The following is an 18,751-nucleotide window of genomic DNA, read 5'->3' as shown; positions in this document are numbered from 1 at the left end:
ACTATAAAGCAGGTACAGGCATTTACAAATGCTGCAAGTGGATGCTGTGTTCGTAAACTTAAATTTCCTTAACATAGCCTATAACCCCACAAACGAGTCAATGACATGCACCTTGGCCTTGGACACTTTGTTACTAGGCCTTCTGCACAAAGGTAATAAGCTAGTTAGCTAGATATGCTAATGACTGCAGTTTATATTTAATCCTCATACTTTTTGTTTTGGATTTGGAATGGCTATAAACAGCCACCACCCCAGACAGGTCCAATGTCAAGGATTTAGAGGCATCTATTGCTAGAAAAGTTATTATCATAACTATGTTATGAATTGTCACCTTAGAATGGTCTATCTGGCATTTTTTGTCAAAATTGAGTTATTCATATATTCTTAATCTGTTACAATTTATAAACATTATGTGAGGTGTTTTTTATTTATAATATATAACATATAACTTTTTATTTAGAATAGAAAAAGGTCCATATCATTTTTTACTATTTGGCATGCAAAACTTTGAAGCTCATTATTTCAAAACTGCTCTGAACGCAAATAGAACCTTGTAATTTTAAGGTGGCAAAATATTCAAAAAAATAGAATGATTTGCAGTTTTATTACCTTAGAATGAGTCATTTCGCTCTACCTACCTTTAATACATACACATTGCACACCACAACATTTGGAAATCCAACGCTGTGCCTAGTTATGGTTGCTAAGATATGATTGAACGGTCAATGTTTAGGGGTGTGGCTTAGCAGAGAATAATTTAAAACTACATTTTTCTGCTCTCTTCCTAATATTCCTCCGTCTCTCTCCGTCTGTTTCTTTCTTGGACATTTGTTCTTTTTTTTTGACTAGTCGGGCGGTCAGTTACATAACTGTTATTTCAACATCAAACAAAATTACTATTCCTGCTTCTGCGTGTGTGTGTGTGTGTGTGAGAGAGAGAGTGCATAAACTGTCTATGCATGCAGGTCTGTACACTTCTGTGTTTTTCTTCATGCCTGATGATGATTCAAGTCTCATGTGTGATTATATATGCATGCCTGTCTATGTGTGCACATTAAGGGCTTATGTGTCTGTGCTGTATAATTACGTGTGTGTGTGTGTGTGTGTGTGTGTGTATGTGCCTCCCCTATCTGCACTGTGAACAGCAGGCCAGCTGACACCTCGGTGAGGTTGGATTAGCATATCAAACTACTGGCACGACTCCGCATGTCTCCTGACAGCTACCTCTCTCCCATGGGGTCGCCTATACAACAGACATGGGTATCATCCCTGGGACCCAGTGAAAAAAGATGAGAGTGGAGCAGAGAGGCACGGGGAGTTGTTCATAATCTCACTCAGAGCCCTTATAAACAACTGCTCTGCCCTCTTAAACACCGTGAAACTCTCTAATTCGAGTAACTATTTCACTTTGAGCTTTTTAAAACTGTACTGATCAAGACACATATGAACAATGGATCTAATGACCATACAGCTGTTCTTTTAAGCTCTACAGTGACTTTTAGCAACTGTTTTGATTTTTTTGGCTCGCAGCTTTACTATTTTTATTCACTCTTACTACTTATCAGTCTTGTTTCACCTGACAGCTGTTTTCAATAAAACCCTACCTGCACAGCAACAACTGGCAGACAAAATTAAAAACTAGCTGGTGAACATAGTGGAGCATTTAGCTGTTAAAGAGCCAAAAATTTCCTTCAAAGGTTAGTGGAGACTAAAAGAGAACATGGAAAGTAAACATTGGACTCATAGTTATTGGGCGGACAAAGACATGATGGAATGAATGCCAAAGTTGCTCGAAGTCTGCTGGATGCGTTGCTAAAACTTGTGGTGTGCCATGGGAACTTTACAAGGTAATAATGTGTCCTTGTTGTTTTTACAGTTTTTGCGCTGCCATCAAGTGGCCAAAATCAGTTACTGTAGGTTTAAGGTGATACAAAACTTGAATTAATATCCTGGGCTTTTAATTGTTTTAATAGCTAAACTCAACTGGTATATATGGTATTTTGGACAAGCATCTACTGTATATGGGACAGAACGGTGCAGAAAGACAAAATCAATCTGTCAGTCAAATTGAGGTTGTTGTGTGACAAACAAAGTTAGCAGGCTGTGAGCAGTTGACTTTACATGAGGATATTCACAACTTGGATGTATTTCTTCTTTGAACTGTGGACTGTTACAGACTAAATTAATACAAATAATTGAGAAATAGACACATATTCTGAATTTATGACTTTAAAAGTAGATGGTCACCACTATTTTTCATCAAATGATGTTACGTACATACTTAAAGTGACATATGTTAACTCTAGGAAAATGAAGGTAGGTTAGTGTTAGGAAAAGAAACACGGTGATGACAAACTTTAAAATAACTCAAAGTCTTTGGTTTCGCACTGAACACAGGTCTCCTGGGTGAAAGTCCTGTTCTGTTTGACCCTTCCACCATGCTTCCAAGCTGCCACTTAACATGTAATTTTTTTTTATCTTTATACTATTTCCTTCTGTTCTCTTCACTGCATTGGGCATGTGATTGCAGCCTTCCCCATTTGGGATATACATAAATTACTGGCTCATGGTTACCTGGGGTTATACACAAATTGTGGTCTATTACAGTATAAACTAAGCTGAGTTTTGCTTTTGTATTGTTGACTGCTAGTTCAGACTTAAATCCAGCTTTTCAAAATTTGTGCATTTGGTCAGAACCTGGGAGACATCCTGTGGAGCACATAAAAGTATGATTTATTCATTTAAAGATTTAAAGACTGTCTGGCGTAAACTTCTGTCTGTAGTTAGTATGGGCAAAAATATTCACCATTGGTGAAAAGATTAAGAGAAATGAAATCTCATCGACAGAAAATCAAAAAAAAAGATGCATTCATGCTTGACACGCTGACAGACTAGGGGGATGGATCACCACTCTTATGCCTAATACTTCTGGTTAAAATTATTTCAGATTGTCAAGTAGAACTTTTAAAAAATCTGATGAAATCTAATGAAAGAAAACCTCTTATTCAGCCTTTGGGTAGAACATGCTAATTAGAGTAAGTACTTGAGTGAAAAACTTTATCTCACAGGCATGATTAAATTTAAAAAAGGCCTTAATTGTCTTCTTTTGGTATTTATTCAAGGGAGGACTGAGCACACTTTTTTATGCTATATTGCTCACTAGTGTCACAGTGCAGGCTGTTTTCTTGAGCAGCAGTGTGAATTCACACATATTCAACAGGTTAATCAGCCAAAACCTGGAGGCTCCAGCTCTGTAGAATATCAATCCTTACTGCTCTCTGATTGCATTTCACCTATTCTCTGCTACGCTATCCTTCTCGGCTGTCCCGGCAAAGAAAACTATCAAGAGATTTTTTTCTCCCATTCTCCTTTAAAGAAAACCCTCTTAATCATAATATTGGTCTTACTGTCTCCTGTAACAGTGTCCTGCGAGTCCAAGATGCCTGATTCCTGGAGCGATCGGATGCAGGAGTCCACTAGCTCCAGGCCTGTCGTCAGCTCCTCCTCTATATCTTTCTGCCCATCTATATGCACACAAACAAGATAGGAAGAAACAAAACGGGTTAAAACAACTTACCCATTCACCCATCATACCCACAGACTCATCATACCCTGTATACACAGTAGACTATTTATTTTATTGTTGCCTGGCGCACCAGATACCAAAGAGGGATGATGGGATTCTCCCCAGCCCCATCTCTGCAATATCAATAGAATATGTGCTGTGTAAACACTATATCAAATGAAATAATAAAAAGTCTTAAACATTTGAGGCTATTATTAAAAACGTGGAAAGCTAACACTTCTCTCTATCCATTCATATGCAGATATTCCCTGTGTTTTGAATATCTGTGGACATGCAGGCAAAAAAGGCAAAATAATTTCAAGTTGATTCAAACTTTGTGGGTTTTTTTTAATCTCAAAAAACTGTCTCAGAACATGGATAGCAACACCAAATGCCAAATGCATCTAGTTATAGCATGTCTGAGTTAGGATAACTTATTTAACAGGATAGCGCAGGAATGACCTGCCCTACTCTCCCTATGGGGGGGGGGGGGTTGGTACTTGTTGCCTTTATTGGTTGGATTGGTTAGGTTTAGGCATGAGGCGTGGGATTATTAGAGCTAGGGTAAGAATATCAGGGTGAGCCAATCAGAGGCAGAGGAAAGGTTAAGGTTAAGGTTAAGGTTAGGGTTAGGGTCCTTGACCCTTTAAGGGAGAAACAGTTACAAATAATGAATAAATATATGGCATACTAGCATACTACTAGAGTCACAGTGACATTGCCGTAAATATGTAAATAGAGAGCAAAACAGCAAACAGTTTGCACCTTAAAGAAGGGACTAAGAAGGGTTTCAGGGTTAAGTTTATGCAACAAAACTACTTGTTAAGGGTTAGGAAAAGATTGTGGCTAACTGACGAAACAAAACAGCTTGATGTCGACTTTTGGTTTCACACAGGACACACTCACTGGTCCCTGGTTTAAAGTTCTGTGCTTCTTGGATCAATCCACCTCTCCTTAATCTAAGCATACCTTTGAGCTCCGTATACTGCATCTGTTGTTCTAAATGTCTAATAATGACAGATGGGTTTACATTGGAGTTGGTTGAAAACCTGGAGCATCTCATATAGACACTAAGAGACACTGTCTAAGTGGCTTATATCAAGGCCCTGGGGAGTGAGACCAAGCTGTGATATTGCAGGTTTTCCCACACATTCATTTATTTGTAGTGGCCTGCCACAATTAAAACATTTTTTGGAGCTGGACTTATCATTAGGAGCAGTGTTGAAATATATTTATCATTTGGTTAGTGATTTCTCCACACTTTCACAGTGTACTCTGGGCACAGATGGAGCAGCAGAACAACGGGTTTATTAAAAGTGAAACTTCACTGTTCATTCTGCTGGGTCTTAAGGTTTGCTCTTATCCTTTGATCTGATCAGATTAGCTCTGAATGCATCGAAAGATCAATTCTCCAACCCTGAAAATTACAAATTGCTGCTGATGAAAATAACTCCACCTGGGCTGTGTTCAAGGACCCACAAAAAACTCAAAATTTGGAGAGGAGACAAAAAGTGATACAAAGGGACACACATTAATAACATTAAAAAACCAACCATCCCGCCCCCCAAAACAAATTGTTTTAATTAACCGGAAACTAAACAATGCGTTAACCCTACAGAGATTCACAAAGCCTTTTTCTCCACTTCCTATTATCCTTCCACATCCTGAACATCAAAATACAATTTCACCATAACCATGTAAGATAAAATTAATTTTCATTCAGCTGCTGATTATTAGCTAAGGAAGTGGCCTCACTCATGTCTCATCACAAAGTTGTGTGTAGGGATAAACCTCGGGGTCAAGGTTAACTGATAATCCGGCAACAAATATTGGGAAAGGTTGGATCTAGGTCCATCAGGCGCCGCCTTGTACTTAGATACCCGGCCGTTTGTCTGTCAGAGAGAGGCTGATAACATGCCCGGTGTCTTCAAGTTAGAGAGTGCTGCCAAGGGGGATAAAACTTACAAATGAGTCTGAGGAGCAACATTAATCTCTTACTGAGCGAGAGATGGTAATAGTGGGGGCCTTTTGAGTGGATTTAGGAGGCTGATTTTATTGACTTGGACTGACGCAATTGCAGACGGATGATATTGATGCTGTTGGTGAAACATTTCCAGTGCTGTTTGCAGCCTTACGCTGGATTTACCCCCACCCTCACACACACATGCAAAGCCCAAAACTCATTTTTAAACCTGCTTGATCCACAAGTGATGGGTTTTTAATGATTTGTGAGTGATGATGAGATCAAGAAGTCTGATTGGAGTGAGGGAGGCTTTTCCTTTTTTCGTGACGGAGTATATTTAGTCTCTCTGAGGCCTGAGCAACAGCTTCAGCACAACAGATGGATGAAAATGGCAGCGCTCAGTGAAAGCCTTCGGTTTGAAGCATTTTGACCACAAACCTTTAGTCACCGCTTTGTTGGCAGAGGTCGCCAACCCTGCACTTAGGCAATCAATCTGCCCTCAAAACCCTATACACATCAACATGACTGACAAAGAGGCAGAGAGGGAGACCTGAGTGTCATGCATGGGCGGTGCTTTTCAACTAAAATGCTGTCAAGGAACTTGTCAAGCTCAGAGAGGTGTCTTCATTTGACTTTCAAATCATCTAAAGGCCTCACACCTATTGATTCTTGTTGTATCCTTTATGGAAAACACCTCCCATCTGGCTCTCCACACAAGTTAAACTAAATACTGAGAATTATTTGCAAACGTGTTTGACCTTTACTCAGCTGTCAGAGGGAGTGAGGGAATTTGTGAGACAGTTTTTTTTTTGTTGTTGGAGCAAGCTTTTTTTTATCTTGGTCTCACTGCAGAGTTTGATTGAGCATTTGAACTGCTGTAGCCACCGTAGTTATTGTACAGGCTTGCAATATATTGTTTGTGCATGATGGGGGGATTTTTTCTCAGTCAGCAATGTGCAGTGCTGGAATGCAAACAATAGAGCGCCAGCCAAAATGTACGATTTAAAAGCATTTAAGAGGAAATATTACCTTGGTTGTTCCAGCGGAATTTCTCATCTGCTGAGCTGCAAGAGACAAACGACACAAGGCAAATGGGGTTAGAAATATGAGCAACAACAATATTTTACATTAACTTTTGTTCTTGTTTGTTGGCACGCTTGCACTGTAACAGCATTTTCATCAGCCTGGCATGCTACAAAACCGTCTCGTTTTACCTTGAAAACCCATTTTATAGTATTGTTACAAACAAGAATACATTGGAAAATACTGGGTTGAAGAGTTTTATATCACTGTATATCATCTTGTGAAACCTTTGACTGTTTTATATGTTTCAACTTCAGCTGAAGGATGACAAAAAATGTTTTGGGGTTTGGGAAAATTCTTGGGTACAGAGACCCTTATTAAAACCATTAAGATATATTGTGGCCAATGTAAAAACAAGGTTGTTGTCTTTAAGGATAACTACAGTATTTTTCAACCTGGACTCTATTTCCCCATGTTTTTGTGTCTAAGTGACTGATGGGGAAAAACAGTTTTCCAAATTGTTCTAGCATTGAGGGAGACCACTGCAGCCAGCTGTGGCAAATCAGGATGTCATGTAATACCTGTGGACAATTGAGCACTGTCAATTTCCATCCACTAAAAGTGCTTGATTTGGCCACTGACAGGCTCACATTGGTTTTTATAAGGGTCTGACGACATTATTTAAGGATCCCTACAGAGATAGACCGTGGTTTTTATGGAGTAAGACCCCTTTTTTAACCAGAAACAGACTCAAAGTTACCATCACCAAAGAGACCAGACTTAAAAAAAACGGTAATTTTAGTGCATGTAAAGTTGGCATACTGTCACATTTAATTGGGCGAATTAAGGGTTTATTTCAACCAAACTAGAGCTGGTGATTGTTGGAACAGGGGAAAGACAAACCAAGATGGCTTTTGTGAGTTTTATTTTGTTTCTGTTGACTTTGACTGAAGTGGGTTTTACGATAATAACATTCTTTTTTAAATACTTTTTTTTTTTTTAAAGTTGTTTAAGGCAACAATTATATGTTTGTTTGAATTTTCAATAAGTTATTCTTATTTTCGTTATTATTATAATTTTGGTATTAAAGATAAAACGCAAGTACTTCAAAAAACAACCATTTCTAACTGCTTTTTGATAACGTCATTGTTCACCACCTGTTTTTTTTGCCATCCTTATGCCTTTTGATTCATACCTATTGTTGTCTTTAACATGTCCAGATCCTGAAACACCCAGCTAGACTAGATTCTGACCCCCAAGTTCTGTATGCTGCTACTTTATTGACATTGATCAGCTGTTATACTGGGCCTTTGACTGAGGTACCTAAAACATGAATAAAACAATCATTGAGTTTCTAAATGATTCAACAACTGTCAATTACTGTCAAATGAAAGTATAACATTTTGATATTAAAGCACTCATTAACAAACTGCAACGAATATTGCCTACTTTTTGTAAGTGGAATCAATTGTGCTAATGTATTGTGCATAATTATCTTCTTGGATTACTGCCATATGCTGCAGTTTTCCATTTGTGCTTTGATATATTATTTAATATGATAACGGATGATAACAGAAACATCTGACTTGTTATGACCACTGCAAAGCTGAAGTTTTTATAGAGTCCCTAGCTCTCATTTAAAGGGACAGTTCACCCCAAAATAAAAAAAAAAAAACATATATATTTTTCCTCTTACCTGTTGTGCTATTTCTCAGATGAGATAGTTTGGATGTGAGTTGGAGATATAATAGCGATGTCTGCCTCCTTTACAACATGATGGAAATAAATGGCACTCAGCCTAAACCAACATTTGTATGTGGGACGCATGTGGGTAGTAAATAGGTTGATAAATGGGCCCTATATTGGTTTGTCCAGGCTCCATAATGGCCCATGCCAATTGCCCACATAAAGGAGTTTAGCCAAATGGGCCCAAGATTAGATGCTTATAGGGGGCTGATACCCACTTGATACCCAGGTAGCTCAAGCATAACCCATTTTGGGCCCACTTGAGTAAACCCATCCATGTGGTCAATTGGCATGGAGCCATCCATTATGGAACCCATGGACAATCCCATATAGAGCCCATTATTCAGCCCATTTACTACCCACGTAGGTCCCAGATACAAATGCTGGCTAGGAGAAGTGGTGATTAAAATTGAATAAAAACAACAAGTTCTATGGATTATCTTGAGTAACCACATCATTATTTCTGGAGAGGGACATTGCTGTTGAGTTTTTGGTGCTTTAAGCACCAAACAGCTGGCATCTCCAACATTCAGCAACTCACATCAAAACAAACTAGACTGATAAAAAGCACAACAGGAAAGAGGAATAAAAACATTTTTGATTTTGGGGTGAACCTCCCCTTTCAGGAAAAGAATGTAGGGCAAGGATACTGGGTACCGTTGACTTCAAATGTTTCATTGAAAACAAATCTACACTGTGAAGCAGAACTTTTCACAGGCTAAAGTTATATATTTAATAGTGGGTAAAGAGAAATGGCATCCTTCCAGCATAACCATGAATTGTTAATTGTTAGTCAGGGTGCTTCCTCCAGATGGAACTTCTCTGACATATGTTCAATACAGTTTACTGCTATAGATCCACATCTTTTATTATTCCTGGGCTGCAGGGTTTACCCCTCGCCCTGTGTAGAGAGGCGTTTTAATTTATATGTCTTTCAAATCATTTGTCAGGCGATGCACGGTTGTAAAAACTTCCTGATTGGATTTCGAAAAGAGCTAATAGCCCAGTCAGTTAGCCTTGTCAAGTTTCAGACTCCTTCTACATTCACTATAAATCCATGTCAGCAAGATTTACTGTAATGCAGCCTTATAGACTAGTAGGCTACAGTACAACCTATACATCAAATCTGCTGTCTGCAGGTTTGATGGCCTATTATTTTTTACCAGGTTAACCATCACACCACATCAGCTCAACTGGCCAAAGCTTCTAGCAGGAAAGTCAATACTAGTGAATTGACTCACCCTGCTACAATCCATGCCATATAATGATATAAGTTCACCGCAGGCACAATCCACTACAGATAAGCCATTGTCAATGAGTTTGGTAGATCAGTGCAGTTTGACCTATTTTACACACTGCATATATCATGCAATATGACTATTTACACTTTTTTCAAAGAAGCGACGCATCCACTTCTGAAACCTGTTGAATCCAGCAGCCTTAAGTGGGTTGAGTGCTGCATTTAAACACAATTCATATCCACAACATAACAGATGATGGGTTACTGATTCACGTTAAACATGCTGTTATCTACAGGCTGAAAGAACATCCTTTCAAAGCAAATTATTAAGAATTTTTAAACTTTGTATTTCATCTGTTTGAAAACTCACACAGAGATAAGAAAATTGATACCACTCTGATGTCCGTATGGTTTATATGAAGCTGGTTAGGTTGGCTCAAAAACTGGAAGCAGAGGGTAACAGCTACATGTAGTACAGAAGAGAGCAGTCCAATTAGGAGGCAGGTTGGGGTGGTGGATGGCACTGGACTTTTCCCAGGAGACTGGGGTTTGGAACCATGTGAATTTTGACTCATTTTTAAGGTACGTCCTCGCCATGTTTCTTTTTCTACACCTAACCTCCGTGAATTTAGGTTAGTTACGTGACTTCACCTAAAGGGCATAATGTCATTCCTGGGGTGCTACATTGTAGGATATCATAACAGGATACATTTCACATACAGTTATGAGAGTGGTATCAGTCTTCTTATCCAAACTCTGGGCAGAAGGGCTAATATGTGTAAGTTCCAATATTTGAAACTATTCCTTTAAGATCTTCACTGAAAAAAGAGCTATTTTTGAAGGGTCTTTCACCAGTGTTTTTCAAATATTGACCAGTGAATACCGTGAAGCAATATTCTCCCTTGTCAACATTGCCACATGACTCAAAATGAAAAGCATTTTGGTATGAAATCCTCCAAATCTGTAACCCAAAGCCTCTGTAGCTAAACCCAGCAATGAATGCTATCCACTCCCTGCGGACACAGAACAGATGCTATTAAATCATCCCATTGATTACCTCCATTCTGTGTGTGTATGTGGCGTGTGACGGATTGCAAGGGGGAGCCAAGCGCTACATGTTAATGGGACCCTCTGTCAGCAAAGCAGACTCCTCATTCATCAGTAGTTATTATACCAAACAATACACCCCCACACGTGCACACACACACACGCACAAACACGAGCTATAAAAATACACACATTTGTTACAAAAAGGAAGCAAATTCATCGCACTAAGCAAGGGAGCAGAGAGAGAATGAACCTGGGTGTCTTAGAGGATGGAGTGTGTTTATATCAAACACACACCTTAGATGGAGCAGGATGATGAGGATTATTGTCTGGGTTCATACATCCAGCACTGATGACAGAGGCCGAGTCAATATTTGCTTAAAGGGCACGACAGACTGGTCTTTGCGCTCTTTTCCTGCATTTGCTGGTGTCAAAATGTTGCCTCGGTGCTCTTGAAAATGCCCGGGTAAAAAGGCAAATGTGTGTTATTTACCAGCGCCTAGGATTTGATGTAGGTAGAACTAAATGCGAGCTGAGTGCTCACGTAGAAGCCTCATTGGAAACTGTGAGGAAAGAGGCCAAGTGGTGTTATCATCAAGTGGTTACATCAACAGGGGCTGGAGCTGGAATATAAAACAGTCTGCAGGGTTTCAGATTTCTGTCTGAGCTAAGGGGGAAATATAGAAATGTGTTTGCATTATCAGAGAGATCAAAACAGACCAAAAGTGACTAGACAAAACTAGATAAGACTAAAGGAGAGCAGGAGAGAGGAGAGGATAGAACACAATATCTTAGAGGAGAATAGGCTAAACTAGACTATACTATAGCAGAACAATCCTCAATCTAACACAGTTGGATTAGATCATGACTCAGAATCAGGGTGCGTACCCTGAGGCGAACAGATCTCTTCTCTGTCTGCCATTCTGCTCTATAAGCTCAGCCTTTTACTCTATTAGTGCCAATGCAATTCATTGGTTATTCATTTATATACATTAACAGCTCATAAATCACCAACATTTTGGGATTTGAAAATTGTTTAAGTCATTAACATCAAAAAAGATTACAATTCTACAGCTATACTCTGTATCAGGCTGTTCTCATGCACTGTTTATACACAGACCTTAAAAAAGCATGTATGCAGTATAAAGTAGCCCATGTAATTCCTATTTCACCCATGTAACCAGGAAGACGGTGATCATGTTACCAATACGCTGATGGGAGCAAAGAAGGGAGTCGTCTGCATAAAGAGGCAAGTTGGGGTGGTGGATGGGTCATAAAACACAGGACTTTCCTACAGGAGACTGCTGTTTGGACCCATGTGAACTTTGAGTCATTTCAAGGTACCCTGACTCGTCATCACCATGTTTGTTTGTTTTTTTTTTTTTACATCTAATGTACGTAACTTTACTTGCTTAGACTATGGATTACTTGCTTAGATTATGATATGTACATAATTTCACGCATGGAACAAGAATTTGTCAGATAACATGTAAATTGTTGTATGAGGACATGTTGTCTCTACTAACATGCTGAAATTTAGCAGGTATAATACCCAGCACATTCTCATTTAAAGCATTAGACATCTATGCCAAAAGCCACCCTTACAGTGTTATGATACGCCAGCAGAAGCCATTAGTTTATAACACAGCTGAACAGTTTGAAATGCTGCCGGTAATGACGTAATGTAAGCAGCTGGAAAGTTCCTATAGGGCGGGCAGAAGGGGACTTTCACTCGGAAGCCTGCTGTTTGCTTCCGGCACGAATGTTAAACCAAACCATGATGTCTTCTAAACCTAACCATATTTTATCAACATTTATTTTGATAAAATAATTTATTCATGTAATGAGCAGAATCTGTGTATTTCCAGTGAAATTGGAAGTGTATTTTGAAATACACAATGCACTTTAGAGGCGTAAATTGACACACTATACTGGAACGCAAACAAACGCAGAGGGATACACATAACATGTAGATGTTAATGGTACTGACAGCAATATTTGACGAGTTGGGATGAGAATATGTGTAAGAACATGTTGGCCATCTTAGTTGCACTTGCTAATTGGCACTAAAGCTGATGGGAACAGCATTAGTTTTGCTGGTATTCTGTGTTTTTATTGCCCTGGTGTACTGCACAAACCAAAATGCTCACCTAATAATGACACCAAAGTTATTAAAATGAATTTTGACAGGGACACAAGTGTGTGTACAGAGTTCTTGGCAGTCCATCCACTGGTTGTTGAGTCCTTTCAAAACTGCAAATGTCACCCTCATGGTTTGGCTAGATCAAAGGTCAAAGGATCACCAAAGTCGCTAAGATTCATCCTCTAGGGAACATGGATGTCTTTACAAAGTGTCATGGAAATCTAACCAGTAATTGTTGGATTGATTCACTTAAAAACTACAAATGCCAACCCCATGGTGTGGTGCTAGAGGAAAAGCCAGGGAACCACAGACAGTGTCATTCATCTGATGGGGATCATCAATGTCTCTCCATAAAATCATAGAAATCCATCCAAAAAAGAGATATTTCAGTGGAAGAACTTCCAGTACTAACTGACTTACCTCTTCACTCCACCCTACATATATTTATATTTTATATCATTGTAAATATATATGGTGTGGTTCTCTGAAATGCAGATATGGACTACCACCTGAGCTGCAGCCTCCCTCTCTTCTTTCTCTCGCCCTCCTCTCTGTCCACACACCAGTCCTCCAGGTACATCTAATCAGACCTCAGTATCCCAAACAGCTCATTGACCTCTTGGCCCAGGAAATAGAGTTAGTGTTTTTTCCAGTCGAATCTCCGCGTGTCAATGGGATGTGACAGTATAATTAGTGGACCAAGAGAGAGGACTAATTGACAGCATGATCAACTTGCCTGCTGCAGGTCACGCCATGGCATGGCACTCCATCACTGCTAATGATATAATGTTGTGTGCATGTGTGTGCAGTTGCATGTGTGGCTTGATTGCGTGTATTAAAAAAAGCCCATGGGTGTTGCTTACACATGGATCAACACCGATTGTTATGTTTGAATGTGCAAAGTTCAAATAAAGTTCTGTAGCTGGTGACCATCACAGGGCTTTAGATGTCATTAATTAATTGAATACATTAACACTGTGTTTTTTTTCAGCCATGTCTTCCCTCAGTCCTGTGTTTTCTCAGACATGTGTTTCCTCAACCCTGTTTCCTCAGACATGTGTTCCCTCAACCCTGTTTCCTCAAGCCTATGTTTCCTGAACTCTGTGTTCCCTCAAAACTATGTTCCCTCAGAGCAGTACCTTTGCCAATGAAGTGATGTTTTCACACCTGTATTAACATTGGTGACCATTCAGTTATGAAAGGGTCAGCTCTGATGTTGAGGGAACATAGAGCTTAGAGAACATAGGGGCTAGTTTGAATGGAAACAATTCATCTGTGCCAAAGGAATAAAGGGCTGACCTGTTCTGACATTTAGTCATATAAGACCTTATTCTGGACAGTCTTTCTGTCTTCACTCTGTCGCTCCTGCCCCAGACACATCCAGCCAATCAGTGGAGGGAACATTCTCACATGGCTTCTAGTAATGCCTTTTCAAACTACAGAAAAAAAAAAACTATACAGAATTTGAAAATGCCCTTTGTAACCGTTAAATTAGCCTATAATTGGCTATAAAGAGATCATATTGTCGCTCACGGTCCTATAGCAAGTGTTCTGAGGCAGACTGTTCCACATGGGATGCGGGACACAAATCTTGGTCTCTGGTGTCAAAGTGCTCCGTACACTCAACTATACACCAAAATCTCTTTTCCATGTTTTTTGCACAGGATAAAAAAAACATCTTTCCAACTGGATTATAAAAGAACAAAAAACAACATTGATAAATATACTTGAGACAGAAATTAGATTTCATCCAAAAAAGTAGATTAGCAGTATCTAAATGCATTTTAGTATATATGTTGAGGATCCACTTTCAGTACGTTCACGTTTTCAGAAAAAGTTAAATTATTGTGTTAGACCAAAACTGGACTTTTAAAATACATGTCAACATGTTAGTACAACTGAAATTGTACTTAGTTGAATGTCTCAAAGTCTCTTTCATGTATATGCCTCAATCGCACTTGAACTGATGCTTGATAGTCCCCATGATGGGCTTTGACCTGGAAGTCGAACAGCATAAATTTGCAGAGGAAAGCCGGGAAAAAAACAAAAGAAGAAGGTAAGAAAATTATGTACGAAATGTACAGCACCAAAAAGTGACCCATGTTGTCACAGTTTGACATGCAACTGGTTTGCCGCTTGCCAACTTGTGTGGTATGTGACGTAATAGGTCAACTGGAAGAAGGTCTAATAGCAGGTAACTAAAACAGGGTATATCGCCAACTACCATTGCAGTCCTTGCATACTGGGACAAGGACTGTAGTTCAATTAAATGGCCTAATCAAGCTATAAGTATAGCTCTACTTAACTGTGCATGTAAACATACTGACTGATTCTCAAGTAGGAATTGAAGAGTAAGGTAGCATTTTTAGAAACACTCACAACAGCAGAACATGTGTGAAACTATTATAGTAACCTGTGATGGCTCACCTAATGTTAATCCCCCAAAATGAGATAATTACCTTAAAGCCAACATATAAAAAGAAAGACCGCGAGACTGCCAAAGTTCCTTTAGCTCCACCAAGAAAAGGTGTCTAAAATTAAAACCTTATGCTACTTAACTAGAAATGGGGTCCATTAGACTGTATGACACATTGGCATTTCAGGATTATATTACAAATCTTTACAACAAGTGGAAAAACACACGTCAAGACAAGGGTACAATTTGAGCTATAATCTAAATCGGGCAAATAGCAAGTTGGGTAAAAGCCCTCTATCGCAATACTTGAGCCCATTTATGACAATTTTAATTAAAAGCACCACTTGTTACAGCTTGTTATTTTCAGTCAGATAAAAGAACAGATGGGAAGCGTAATGCTCTGTAATTTCAAATAATGATCGACTCATGTCGTACATTCTGACCTGATATTTTCAGCTGCTTTGAAGAGCGCACTTTGGCTATTTGGTGCTATTTCTAGAGAAAACAGGTAATGTTACAAATCAAAGCGCCACTTTCTGACCACTCCATCTAACTGACTGGGCTGCTGCATTAAGGGATGGGCAAATGGAAAAAACAGGAGAGAAGAGGGAGGGAAGGAATATGATACACAGAAAGACAGAGGGAGGACAATGAGAGGTAGAGAGAGGGATAACAGAAAGAAAAGGGGGGAAACAGAAGAGTCAGAATATGACACAGAGAGGGAGAGCTCTGCTAGATCCAATGAGGGGGGCTTAAAAGAGCGAATGCCAGAGATAGCAATGAAAATCCCATCATTTTATCCACCCAATAAACACATTCTGAACTCAGTCCATATAATCCATCTATTTCCATGCCCTGCATATTATCTGTTATCTGCTCGGACCACAATGGCCAGCCCTCTTGTAGACAGAGCTGTTAGATAATAGAGCCACCCATAAAGGAAAAAACAACAAAACAAAGAGGGGGAAGGCCTTTTTAGCTTTTGGAAACCACCAAAAATAATGCAGCCATTGCTTGTGTCATTTAGATTCAAAAGCTAAAGCCACAGTTTGGTTGTTAATTTACTCAAGAGCATTTTACAGAGTTTACATAAAAACAGCTCTATAAGCTTTTATAATACAAAGTAGATGACTTTGGGAATGTAGATCTTCTTTTGTGCATTAATTTAGACATTAATCACAAGATGTCAGCCACAATCTTCACCATTACCTTTAGCTGCTTTCTTCACATCAATTTGATTCGCACCAACACATCACGACTACTGACGCTGCACTTTTTTTTTTTGAAAAGCTTATAGTGAACTAAATGAAGTCTGAATTAGCATTCAAATGTGTCACATCAAAGTTTTTTGTTACCACTCAAAGAAAAGTGGACTTGCTTTATTTCCCAAAGACTCATCGATATTCACTCTCTTCATTGCTTTGACCATCAATCACTGCCGCTTGACTTTGCTTTACACATAATCATGAATTTCGGAAGTGTTGCTTCCTCCGAACAGTCTGATACTGAATTTCACTCCTAATACCAAATGAGGTAGTCTGTCTGGTTACTGTGATGGTGTACATTTTGGATAGATACAGGGTGAGACGTTAAAGAAAACATCTGAATAAATACACGAAGTAGAGAACTAAAAATGCATTTGCCTCTATATAGGGCATTCGGGCTCACTGAAGGGCTTCCTGAATATGACAATTATGTGAACCATATTCTGTGGCATTCAGTCACCTAAGATTTTGGAAAAACAAGTTCAGTCAGTAAGATGAAAGAAAACAGTGAGAATGAAGCGCACAGTATATTTGCAGATTGTAAATCCAAACATGATCTTAAACAGGCTATAAAGCTCCATCGAGCTGGGAGAGACTGCAACGTTGAATTATCTTGTCCTTATGAGCAGCCTCTCAAGAATTACAGGTTCAGCGTGTAGGATTTAGGGGGATATATTAGAAGAAATATTATATTATGTTTTCTTACATGAAAATAAGATATGTGTTCTCGTTTCTTTAGAAGGAGACATTTGTATTTACACAGAGAGCGAGTCCTCTCGTCCAAGGAAATTGCCATGTTTTTACAGTAGTCATATTTTCATAGCTTCATGTCAGCCACAGTAATTAACAAAGCGACAATATGTGAAGACGATGAGAAATTGTTGCAGTGGAATCACCAGAGGCCCCACTATAATAAAGCACAATACTTTTGTCACATAACAACATTATTGCACTTTTAAACATTTTTTTGATATGAGTATTGCAATATATTAACCTTTAACACAATAAGCAATTTTATAATACCCTCTTTTACTGCTTGTTATTGCAGCAAAATGTATCTGGTGGGCTGAAAAAGCAGTTGGATTTCTTATTCTAGTAGGCCACCAAAAGTTTGTTTTTAATATCAATATTAGTAACATATATTATTTTTTACATTATTTGATTATATTTTGTTTTGTGTTTTTGCCAGTTTTAACCACCTGCTCCGTCTCTTTCGGAGAGGAAGAGACCACTGTGGATTCGGCTTCTGGTAATAAAATCCTCAACAAAGAACACAAATGGAATTCTAACTGGGAGATGTTTCCGCTGCAATTTGCAATCCTCACCACTAGATGCCAATTAATCCCCCTAAATCACACACTGGACCTTTAATATGAGTTATGTGACCCATTCATATGTTGATATTTATATTAAGTAGTGCAGCTTTAAAGTTATAGACCAGATACAGCTAGTATGGAACAGTCTTGAAATTTGAAAGAAACATTTTGGGCAAAACTAGTTACAATGAGCATCACTATTTCTTCAAACATGTTTCCATGTTTTTAACTTCAAAGCCTGTCCACCAATATCCATTACCTTTTGCATTACCAAACATCAAGCTTATTTGGTATGTGTGTTCAATTTGTGAATTTCCGCATGTAGGCTGTATGCCACATTAGATTCACAATAACCCAGATAAACCCAAATCCTGTTTATGAGAAACATGAATTTGATAGCTAAGCAGCTGATAACAGCAGGAATCCTGAGACAGGAAAAAACATCCGTTGTGCAAACTCTGTTGCTATGGTAATATCCTCAATATTCAAGTGCAGACGACAAACATGAGCGAGATATAATCCCAAATATGACCTTAACTAGGGCAAGTTGTTTTACCTTCTCTGTATACACAAGCAGCCAGTTTGCTGCAGAGAGCTGTGTCTAAATATCACAACTTGTTTTCACTACATTGGGAATGATAGCAGTGTGGCTGTCAGAAGCTCCAGGAAAACTGCGATATAATGCAATACAAGACAGGCAGTATCGCAAGCTGAAATGACTTCAAACAGACCCGTAATTCACTGGCTGATCCCAGTGGGAGCAGGAACTGTATCAAACGGCTTGGCTGTAAGCCACATAAACAATAACTCATACAGCTGATATTAGTTGGCTTCAAGTGCTCTAAAGTGATAGAGACCTTTGTTTTTCTCCATCCAACAAATATTCACCTTTTTGGCTGCAGAAACAAACTGAGAACACTTGATACGGTGAACTTGTTAGCAACAAGTTGCCAATTATACATCCAGCAAACACAAAGCAACATTATCATTAATTTGGAATCATGTTTTTGGCCACCTAATGAATGTG

General features: G+C 38.9%; 1 protein-coding gene across 1 annotated transcript in view; it reads right to left on the bottom strand.

Moving 5' to 3' along the window:
* ctnnd2b (catenin (cadherin-associated protein), delta 2b) overlaps positions 1-18,751 on the bottom strand; it is a 161,759-nt gene that overhangs the window by 95,952 nt on the left and 47,056 nt on the right. Inside the window, exons 3-4 of the mRNA XM_042497886.1 lie at positions 6,558-6,592; positions 3,408-3,524 (exon numbers count right to left, since the gene is read on the bottom strand). Coding sequence (XP_042353820.1) covers positions 3,408-3,524; positions 6,558-6,592 — 152 coding nt within the window. The remainder of the gene's footprint in view (positions 1-3,407; positions 3,525-6,557; positions 6,593-18,751) is intronic.

This window comes from Plectropomus leopardus, chromosome 12 (genome assembly GCF_008729295.1).
Source record: "Plectropomus leopardus isolate mb chromosome 12, YSFRI_Pleo_2.0, whole genome shotgun sequence".
Taxonomy (NCBI): domain Eukaryota; kingdom Metazoa; phylum Chordata; class Actinopteri; order Perciformes; family Serranidae; genus Plectropomus; species Plectropomus leopardus.
This window is presented reverse-complemented; position numbering and strand designations above follow the sequence as displayed.